The sequence below is a fragment of the Strix aluco genome, chromosome 5 (assembly GCF_031877795.1).
Source record: "Strix aluco isolate bStrAlu1 chromosome 5, bStrAlu1.hap1, whole genome shotgun sequence".
Classification (NCBI taxonomy): Eukaryota; Metazoa; Chordata; class Aves; order Strigiformes; family Strigidae; genus Strix; species Strix aluco.
In genome coordinates, this window is record NC_133935.1 from 42,975,386 (window position 1) to 42,986,920 (window position 11,535).

General features: G+C 37.6%; 1 protein-coding gene across 1 annotated transcript; it reads left to right on the forward strand.

Annotated features, from left to right (window-relative positions):
- Nucleotides 1–7,562, forward strand: CCDC59 (coiled-coil domain containing 59). The gene is made up of 4 exons (XM_074827125.1): nt 1–251; nt 1,627–1,849; nt 4,225–4,324; nt 6,870–7,562. The coding sequence occupies exons 1-4, from the start codon at nt 122–124 to the stop codon at nt 7,029–7,031; spliced, it is 615 nt and encodes a 204-aa protein (XP_074683226.1). The 5' UTR covers nt 1–121; the 3' UTR covers nt 7,032–7,562.
- Nucleotides 7,563–11,535: the final 3,973 nt, after the last annotated feature.

Below are 11,535 nucleotides of genomic sequence, written 5' to 3' on the forward strand. Positions count from 1 at the left end.
CCGCGACGTGGGCCTGTGCTCGGCCCGGCGGGGCTGCGGGCCGGGAGGCGGATGAATCGAGCGCCGAGCGAAGGCGGCGCAGCGCGGTGACGTCGTCTCGCAGCGTGACGCCGGGAGGGTGATGGCGGCGGCGCGGTGCGGCCGGCCGGGACGGGCGGCGGAAAATGCGGGCGCCGCGAGCCGCGGTCCCCGCCGAAAGCGGCCGTGGAGGCCCGTCTTGCTGCGCGGCGTCTTGGGCAGCGTCCAGGAGGGTGAGTCGGGTGGTGGGGCAGCCGCGGCGGGCTGCTGGCTGGCTCGAGGTCGCCTCGTGGTGGGAGAAACGGTGCTGAGGGAGGCTCGGCCCGGCCCCGCTGGTCGCAGCCCTTGGCCTCCCGCCGTGCCGCCGAGCTGGCTTGGGCCTGGTGGCCGCGGCGGAGTCAGGCCTGCCTGCCTCAGTGAAGGGCTTCGCGTCGCGGAGCCCGGAGACCCGTCCTCGTCCGCTGCCCGTGGGGTGGTTAAACGCAGAGTTACGGGAGTGGTCGGTCTGCGGCTCGGGGGGCTCGGGGCCGGTGGCTGTAAGGCTGGTGGGGGACGGCCTGTGTGAGCTGGAGCTCCCGGAGCCCGGATTTGCCGAGCCTGCTCTTCTTCAGTGCCACGCTCAGACCGCCTACTGATAGTTCTCGGTTTTAGGACACGCTTTTAGTTTTCTGTGAAGCTGTATACTTAAAATAGAAGCATATTTAAAAGCAGGTTCAGACTATTGACAGGTAGTTATGCAAATGTAAAAAAGAACTGATAGGAAAATGAGAATCGGCTTTTGCATCACTTTTCTGAAATTTCAACTTTGGAGAAAGAATCAGAGCAAAAGTTGGGACTAATTTGGACTTGCTGCCCTTAGAAAGTATTTTGTTAATGAACGTTATAAAAGTCAGTATCTTTTAAGACTAATGCTATAAAAATTATTAGGAAAAAAACCATGTTTAACCTAAGTGGTTATATAATGATTGAGAATGAAAAAACCATTACCTGATGTTTCCTTTAAGGCTAAATCTTTGTATGATGTAGCCTAGTTTTGAAGTTGTAGAGAAGCTCTTCCTGGACAGGTGTAGAAAGAAAGTAGTAGCAATAAATATTCTATTTGTGTGACAAGATATAAATACAGTATAATACAGTGATTTGGTGACTCTTCTTTCCCTGTGGCCTTGCAGCTGCAGACTACTTGAGCAACCAGTATTGCTATTATTAGTGTCTTCTTGAGACTGTCTTTAGGAATCTATTTTGATGTTGCTTATGAAGCTGTCAAAAGTAGAAGTTGGTATATCTTTTCACTGGATTTGAAAAGTATTGGCAAAGGTGCATAATGTTTGAATGTGCATTAAATAATATGTTTGCAATGGCATCGTCTCTCAAGGGTTTAGCCAATAATTTTCGGTAAATCTGTACAAGCTGCAATGCTACAGTAGGGAACAGATTTATAACAGTGGTTTTTTTCCTTGAATTTTTGACTGGTCCTTATTAAAATTAGCACAAGTAGTGGCTTTTTCTGTTTTGGAAAGAAAATGGATTGAAATGGTCCTGACAGCAATTGAATGGTTTGATACTACCTCAGTGCAGATGTATTTAACTCCATTTTTCTTATGTTTTCAGGTCGAGGATTTGCATTTCGGAGAAAACAAAAGATTGAAAGACAATACAGGAAATTATTGAAAAAGGGAAGAAAGGTCCATTCAAAACACGATAATCAATTTATTGATACTTACCCAGAGCACTTGAAACATCTTTATCTAGCTGAGGAAGAAATGCTTAAGAAACGGCGCAGGGCTCCAGATGTTTCAGTTTTATCAGAAGAAAAACTTAACAAAGCAGTAGAGTAAGTTTTTAAAAATATGTCTCTAAAAACAAGTAATTGTTTCCATCATTAAAGAAATATTTTAGATCTCACACTTTACATGGACTTCAGTACGGTGATTTGCTTTACTGAAAAAAATGCCATTAGGTCTTAACTTTTTTCCTAATTGTTAGAAAATTTGTTGTGTTTGCATCAGAATCAGAAAGCAAAATTGATGATGTTTACGGCTTGATTCCGCAGAAATAATCTGACGGTTATCACTGTACTTTAAGGATAAGGTTCAGCCCAAGAGCACTAAGTGTGTGGCCAATTTCTTACCATATTTATAAAGATAAGAGCCTGCTTTTCAGGTTGTGTGCTTTTGAGTCTACAGAGTTTTCCTTTCAATTGATTCTCAGTATTTTTAAATTAGTGTCACTTTTTAGAAACATTTTTTGCATTATGTTTCTGTTCCCAATTTGATAAATTGTTGTTTTCATATTGCACTATTTTTCTGCTAAAATGAGCGATACTGTATGCAGTTACCCTTTTGTGGTATGGCTATTTTTTGGGGCGATTTTAACTGTGAACTTTAGAAAAAAAAAATGGAGGCTTTAGTAAAACCTTAAGGCAATGAAGTGTTCTTGATCAAAGTAGTAATTTTAAATAATAGAGATGTCATAGTAGTTTGCCAGTGGTGTTTGGGTTTTTTGGGTTTTTTTGTTTTAAATTTACTTATAGTTGGGAGAAGTCAAACGGAGTTTCTCACTTGCAGTCTAACAAATGTTGGACAACTTAAACCATTTTTTTTCTCTGTGTGATAGTAATTCCCCCTGAAATCTTGGTGAGGTGTGGCAATAAAACAAAAAGCATAGTCACTCAGGTCTAACACTCTCATGGCAGTGTAAACAGTATTCCAAGTACAGTGATTGAGATAATGCCCTTTTGTCCTCAGTACAAGGAGTGTCATAAGTCTTTGAATTCCAAGATGTATCAAAATTTAAATTTTCCTGGGAAAAAAGCTGGATAGAGGGGGAGAAAGGCAGTCAGGTTGAAGCCCAGCGGTAGGAGAAAGGTAGATTTTTGTCTGGAATAGGCAGTTAATTCGTGGGGATGTCTGAAATAGAATGGATGTTTTTCTTTAGACCAGAGGGGGTTTTAACTTTGCTTAAACTATGGTCATTGTGAATGTAAATCAGAATTAATAATTCTGAAAAAATGTGACTGCTAATCTGTGAGGTGGTGTGCTGCGTAGGGTCTGTTAGGTAGACTTCAGTGTTCCATGGGAATGTAAAATAAGATTTTGATTAGGTAAATCTATTTTTAGCATATATTGCAATTTAAGTTTTGTACTCGAGGTGGTGAGGTGTCATTAGACAGTATTGCCACAAGATGGAGATGAGAACAAAGCGAAGATTTGGGGGTTTTTTTTCCCCTCCAGAAGAGTGGTATTTTTAAATGAAAGTGTAAGCAAATACCTTCTCTTTCCTTTTTGATTGTCTCCCTGAAGTCTCCTAGATGATGATGGCTAGTTTTCAACTTAAACATCTAGCAAAGCTTATGTTTTTCAAGTGTGAAATGTCTTTGCTACCACACTGTTTATGTAATGGCTTTATTGTGAATCAGAAAAAAGAATAAGACTAAATAACCGGAAAAATCCACTCAGAGTAGTGTGACAGTAAATGCCAGACAAATGGCTCTGGTTTTCCTGTAATGTTTTCTTTAGTGAAAGATACCTGGGCAGTTTTTGATACTGAAATTTGGAAGGAACATAGTTTCAGTTCCTAATTTCAGAACATTAAGGACAATAATATGCCATCTCCTTCAGGAAGAAACGTTTAGAAAGGCATTGTTACTACTGTGCTTTTTCACCTTACCATGTCAGCCTGACTTCTCTGGCAGGCAGTCTGCTAATGGCTAGCTGTCCTCATATCTCTGCAGTTGCATCCATATGTCAGAACTAGAAACAGATAATACAGCTCTAAGCTAGTGTGTTCAGTTTTTCTAGCTCTGAAGAGCTCATATGATGGGGGGGAAAAACCCTCTTTTAGGCACTTTTTAAACTTCATGAAACATCATCCATGTGAAGATTCAGTAGATAAGGTATACATGTTACTAAAAGTTGTGTGCAGTCCAGCCTTCGGTACAGTTGGCACTGGAGGAGTTTACTTTGCTCTGTTTTCATGCTAGCTGCTCGTGACGTTACATGTAATGGTGTTGTGTATCATGGAAGAGTGGTGCAAATAGGTATCCATTCAGTGTAGAAGGATGAGCCTTCTGAAATCTGTTTTTCTAATATACTTCTCTAAATATGCAAAAAAGAGTGGAAGACTCTGTTTCTGCAGTGGCTATGGGATACATGGTTATGTCTGCTTGGTGATAGTCTGCATCTGAAGTACATGTACTTTTTCTGACAGGTCAGTTACGTCTGAAGGGAAGTTTAAGAAGAAAACGTCCAATCAGAAGGCAAAAGAAGAGTATGAGAAAATAAAGGCTGAGCGTGCTAGAAAGAAAGAGGTAAATCTTAAACAGAGATCTTTCTTGATTATAGACAAAGACTAGATTAATACCATTTCTACCTGTCACTCTTATATCTGTTCCCAAATAGAACCATAGGAGAGGAACACAGGTATTGGTATTACAGTTTTTTTCAACTTGACAGTGATATTCAGGCATGCAAGTGTTCAAAGTTATCATTCTCTTTGTTCTGACTATTTCTGTCTTGCAGTTGCCATTGGCAGGATTTTATTATGTCAGTTGGTACATCAAGAAAAACTTGAGTTTGATCTGCATATCCCAGTGGATTATACCAGACCTCTTAAATATTGTAGAAAGGAAAGTAATAGCAATACCATCGTGATGAAAAATGAAATATCCATCCTATTTCTTACGGTGTTACCATAATGCAGTCTTCATTTTACTTTTTTATGTGCTTTGACCAACAGTGAAACAATTAGATGTAATAGTATCCACGGCCATAATATTTAGTAATTTTTTTCCCTCATTCTAATTCTTTACTCTTTCAGGGTGTATCTTAATATTGTCACTGTTAAATTACTCATTTGAGACAGCCTTATTTAACTGTGTGCTTTCCCAGTATGTTGTTCATTGCATTGTAAAATGGCACACATTGTAGAAGTTGTATTACTTACTGCTGACAAACTAAATTTCAGTAACTACTGTATAAATATTACATAAATATATAGCTGGATAAAACATATTAACTCTACAGTTTAGCTGTATTGAAAACTAGAATATTTTTATGCAAGCTGATCCATGATTCTGGGTGAGTTACATGGTTGTTCAAGTGAGAGCTGCTTTTTTGCATGTTAGATTCAGGTCATGCTAAAAGAAATGCATGTTATGACCACCTTAGAGGAAATAGGAACAAATGAAAACCCAGCAAGACTGCAAGGAATTTTCTTTCAGCAGCACATAAGAGTTGCCTGGAGGGAGTTGTTAGCATTTTTGGTCTTATTCAAGATATTTAGACAAAACAAACAGCAGCTAAGTGCCACAGTAACAGTAATCATTTATGTGGAATACTGATATGATCATATCCTTTGCCCTCATATATGTTAGCAAACAGTGGATTTGCTGTTATTTATGTTGGAAAAAGAAGTAAGCTTAAAGGCACAGTTTTGGCCTCCGCACTATATAAAAAAGCTAGGATTTAGTAGAGATCAGAAAAAATACGAACATAAGTAACAACTAAGAAAGATTCACATACTTGCTTTGAGTAAGCCTTTGATTGGTAGCTTAAATGGATGTTGTTTACAACAGGATGCTGAACAGCAGTAAAATTATTAGATAGGAAGTGAATTACAGGTTGATGCTACTGTGGTTAAAAAAAAAAAAAGAGGAATTAATAATATTAATCATTGTTACAGTAAAATAAGTGAAGCATTCTGAATGGAGAGATGCTATCTTTGCAGGGGTTTCCTCCCCTCCACCCCCCCATGCCTCTTAGATTTCTATTTAGAAATATTTTCTTGGATTATTTCTGGTTAATTTTATATTCTACATCACAGAGCATTACTAATTTTTGTACATCACAGAAGCAATCTATGCCGTGGAAAACAAAAACATAATTGATAAATTATCATCTGTTTGGGCATTCTGCAGAAACATCTTCCTTTGTGGGCAGCATGGCACTGCATTTCAAAGAATAAGCTTTATGAGAAGAAATCATCCAAGTGAACTGAAGCAGGCCTTCAGCCTGATTTGTGATGTCTTGCATATTTTGATAGGACATCAGTGAAGCAAGCTAGTTAGCTTGCTTGCTTGTGGATGTTTACCCAAACTACTTTACAACACTAGAGAAGGAGGTGTAAGCTATGTTATAAAAACTGAGCATAATGTCATGATTATCCATATAGTGTAAGTACCTCCATTAGTGTTTTCATTGTATGTGTGCTGTCCCCTCAACACAGAAAGTTTGTACAGTTGAAAATTGGGTTAGGTGGTTTTTTTTTCCTCTTAGTAAAGACAGCAGTCTGTGTTGCTTTGAAGAGGACAGGTCACTAATAGTTTGGTCATGATTAAGTTGCCATAGGTGACACTGCTTGTGGTGCTGTCCCAATATCACAAACCTGCCCAACTTTCAGGTCCAGATGTGTCACATATCCTATCTGCCAGTCCCATGCAGATGTGTCCAGTGTCCTAGCACATCTGGATTGGCAGGACATTTACATGGGTACTGCTGGATCAGACTCTTTCTTTCTTGCACTCAAGGGGAGAAAGTGAGAAATTTTTGCCACTTTGTCACTTAAGGAGAAAAGTCAGGGAGCTCATTTCACAGGAGGGAAGTAGTACACAAACCTTATCGTAGGATGTTCTACTGAAGAAAACTTAGCTCTTGTCTTGAAGCTTTAGACAACATAACACCTTTTGATTGCAGTATGCATTGAAAGAGCATCCTGACTAACGGTTGTTTCTAGTGTCAGTACAAACCCTAATTGCCAGTATCTTTACAAAAAGAAATTTTATTGCTTATAGATAGCTTCATAGTTATAGAAGGTAGGTAATTATTTCATAATCATATCTATTTATTTAATTTCAGGAAGCAGAAAAAAGAAAACAACAAAGAGAAGCAGCTCAACGGTTGTATAAGCAAAAGAAAATGGAAGCTTATAAAATATTGAGTAAGAAGACAAAAAGAGGACAGCCAAATCTAAACTTACAAATGGATTTTCTTCTTCAGAAAATACAGCAAAATACATAAACCTCTGCATACATGTTAATTGCAGGTTTTGAGTTACCTGTGACATTTTATTAAATTACTTTTAATAAATAATGTCTTTTTGCTTCTATATGACTTTGTCATTGGCTTGATTTATCTCATTAGTCCAATAGCAGAGGATATTTATCCTGAAAATATGTGTTCTATGCTAAGAGGGAGAGAGATCTGGTAGCTTGAGAATAAATGGTCTGTATTTCTAAACTTAAATTCTATTAGCTGTATAATATCCTGAATTCCAAATCATTAGAGCCTAGTACCACCTGAACATGAATCTACATAATCTAAAGCATTTGTTTTCTAGCTCTAACACTTCCTACAATTGTGACTACTAAAATTATGCTTACTTGAGAGGAGTAAAATGATACATGCAATATAATTGATATCTCAAGAACTGCCAAGGCTAGGAATGTGTTTTGTGTGCTGTTGGATAGGATTTCGTCCATGAACTGTACTTGGATGGCTATTATTTATCATTCTTCACAATAAAATAAAACAAAATGGTTTGAGTGTAAAGATCTTGTAGACTTAATATATACTTTGTGCTCGGTGATTTATACTTTGGTGATTTATTTTGTTCATAAACAAGTATGACTTTCTAGCTGTGATGGATCAGGTAGATGGGTTGAGGTTGTATGTTGAGCATATCAAGTTTCTAATCTTTGGAACATCTGTACGAAAAGAAGTCTTTTAAACCTTTGCATTTGGAGATGCAAGTAATCATCTTTGGCCCAATAAAATGAAAGCATTCTTAGTAAAACTAGTAAGTTTGCAATAAAGCAAGTTAACTATTTTCCATAAGTTTATACAGGATAATACTATTATACTTTTGCCTTTACCTCAGTCTACTGTGGCAGTCAAGACATAATAGTGGGGGTTTTTCTGCATATAATAAAGACTAGTTGGACATTAAAGTAAGGAGTATCTTGGAAGAAATTTCTCAGGACATGTTCTCTATGATTTGCAATATGTTTAAAGTATTACAGTATTAAATTATTTACAGTATTATTTAGAAGTTGATGTCAACTGCAAAAAATTCCTTATTTAAAATACATGTGAAAAATAAATAGTTTGGAATTGTATGACAAGTGCTGTTAAATGAGGAATAGTTTAGAAGTTTGAGTTGTCTAAAAAGTTTCTTGTGACAGTATACCGAGGCTTTTTCCGCCTCATCTTGTTAGAGTTTTAGCAAGGCTTTGAATCCTTGTCCGGTGATGTCATTTAGGAAAAACTGAACTGAAGTCATAAGGTGGTGCACCAACAGAAAATGTGGGAGCTTTTCTTGAAATGGGGATGTCCATTCTAGGAGAGAGAGTGTAAATTTGACATGCTTTTATTCTGTTTTATACTTGTCCTTTTATGTTTCTTTCTGATAATTGCTGTAATTGCAAATTTTGAGTGGCTCCGCACTGAAACATTAAAGAGCATAAACCTGCAAAGTGCCCAGAAAGTAGGAAAGGCAAGTTTTAGCATACACAGTCTATTTCAATTCCTGTCATTCTAAGCTGTCAGCTTTTATTTTTAAAAAATACAGACTACCTCTATTTTCAATTACTAGGTTTTTTATCGGTAGCGCAAAAGACTTCAAATATTAGCTTCATGTAACTTCTGAATAACATAAAACATTCCATGTGAATTCATGGTTGAAGTTCTTCCATTTTTGTGTGTGTCTGTTAGTCTATATGATCTTTTATCATTCTTTGGCTAAGCAAATGTTAAAATATTCTGAATTGTCATCTTAAGACCTCAGTTTGCAATCAGTTCACTTACCTACTGGGCAGATGTTTGCCATGATGTCAGATGTCTGGAAAGATTTTTGGAAAACTGTGTCTTAGACCAGTAATTCTATTGGTCAGTGGCCATCCTGGATTACTGGTATTGCTGTAGATACTGGTATACAGTCTAAGTACCAGTACACATATGTCTATATATCAGTACAATAAAGATACAGTTATTTATAAAGTATTTGGATAAAGTTGAATAATGAATTTGAAATCCATTTTTTTTTTTTCGTTTGTGTAAAACTGAGTGAAAACTTTACTATCAAAGTATTCCATGTGCTTGATTTTTCTCGGAGCTTAGGCTAGGTAGTATGAGCTAGTAAATTAACTACCTTTTTTTTTTTTTTCCATTACTCCTTAGCAACAAGAAGTCTCAGTTGTTGATCAGTGCAAAAGAACAGAATTCTGCTCTGAAAAGAAATCTTCATTTTTTTACTTGCATTATTCTCTGGTTTTGTTTAAGAATTAGAATTTTGAGAGAAATTCAAGATTCATATCTGTTGCATAGTATTGGTAATTAAAATTTAATCTTACCTCATTCTAACTTTAATTGTTGCCCTTCTCTTTAGTCTTTTTACTCCGTGTTCTTGGTAATAGTTAATATGACAAAGACCATGTTTATCTGATTTTCCTGGAGGCACTTGAAAAGCCTCTCTCTTCCCCCAGTGCTTCAGATAACTTGATCAGGCAGAGCACTTAACCCAAACCAATGCAGTATCTGTCCTTTTTTGTCACTTCTCCCCATCAATTTCTGTCCTCCATAGCTTTATCTGATTTGGAGATAAAGAAGGGTTATGACTAAGTCCAGCTTCTCACTGACTCTCATACAAGAGACCTTTTTTTCCACCAGAAGTTAATTCTTGATGTAACAGTTCTAAAAGGAAGAAGTTTAAATGACGTGTTTCCTCACACAGTCCTTTGCTGATTCCCGTGAAGTAGCAGCCCAGGGCTGTAGGCACGAGAAGCTTGTGCAGTCCAGTGTCTCAGCTGCTTCCTGAGCCTGCGTTCCTGTGCTGTGGAGCCTCTGAAATTAATTCAGTACCACCGTAAGGCAGCAGTACAGCAGTGGTGACACTGGGTGGCTCAAGGACATACAGGCAGAGAGGGGAATTGGACCTTTGCTTTCATTTACAGAGTAGCACTGTAACAACTGACCCATCCTCTTTCTATGGAGAAAAGTGTGGAGAATGGAGGGGAGGAATGTTTTAAGAAAGGACATAAAGATCTAATTACTTTTTTGATCTGGTGATCACTAGGAAAACAGTTCAATAGCAATTATATGAGTTTATGGAGGCTGCCTGTAAAAGCTGCTACTTTCAACTGTGTCTTTTAATTTTAAATATATGAGAAGTTAGTGCAATGGGATATTAAACTTGCACTCTTTTTTTATTAAACTTTGCTGTGAATATGTAGTGAAGATATTGAAATATGAAAAAGAGGAGCGTAAGTCCTGTTGCTGTTCTTTTTTCTTTCTTCTAGTCACACGCTTAACTTCTCTCTTTAGCAGTTTGTTTTCTGTTCTCTGAAAGTCCACAGATCTCAATTAGTCATGTCTTTCCAATACGTCTTCTGAGTAAGATGAAGTGGAAGGGACAGGGCTGCACAGTTTGAAACTTTATTCTTTAAGTTGGATAGTCAGTGAATGCAGGCAACTTCAGGCATCTCTCTTTTCCTTTCATTATAGATCAGTGAAGCTGTGAATCAGAAATAAGGGAGGGAAGAAAGCATCAGTACAATACATTCATTTTCTTTTTTTGGTTCTGAGGAACAGAATGTGAAGGTTCCCTTGCTCCTTTTGCAGGTAACTTGGAAAATCATAATAGTAACTTAAATGGATCATCTCATTAAGCTGGCTTTGACAGTACAGTGACTTACTCACCCCATACCCTTCTCAAAAGATTTTTTTTTTTTTTTGCCACTAATAGGAAAAACAAAACAAAAACTTTCATCTGTTAAGATACTACAGCTTTGGGAATGTGGGACAACGTAGACTTTGGATTTCTTTATTTTTACAGTCTGATAAATTACGCCTGCACTGAGAATTAGGTGAAGAACATGAAGTTAAAAACCTGATTGTAATCTTGGTACCTATTTCTGTTTTCACAAAGTAATGTTTTAAATCATTAGTCGAAGAGTTTAGAAGCAGTTCTACATGGATTAATGGGCAGAAGTGTTGTGAGCATAAGAAAAATGGAAGTGCACTTCGTTTAATAAAATCAGTGAGGACAGGACAGAGCTCTGAAATACCAGTTTCCCGTAGAATTTTTATTAACTCATGCATGCCTTCTGGAAATTGCTGAGTGGGTAGTTAATAATGAACTGAGAGCCATGTAGCTAGTTCGCTGACTTTCATCTAAAGAAAACCTTTATGGGATGTGTAAAAGGGAAAAAAGTCTGAAGTAGTTCAGTCTGAACTCTTGGTAAAATAATTGTCGGTCCATTCGTAAAGCTGCTGTGTAACTGGACCTACAACACACTGATTCCTCAACCTTTCATGTATAGCTTTGTCATGAATGTTGTTGTCTTCTATGTAGTTTTTGATTAATGGCAATTTGGATCATTACTTTAAAGTCTGGATTGATTTATATATTTTCCCAAAACAGAGATCCCCACATTTGTACCTATTTTTTTTTAATAGCTTGATATCAACTTAGTTGAGGAAACACATACGTCTGTTGAGAAACTGAGGATCCCACTTCGCAAATTAA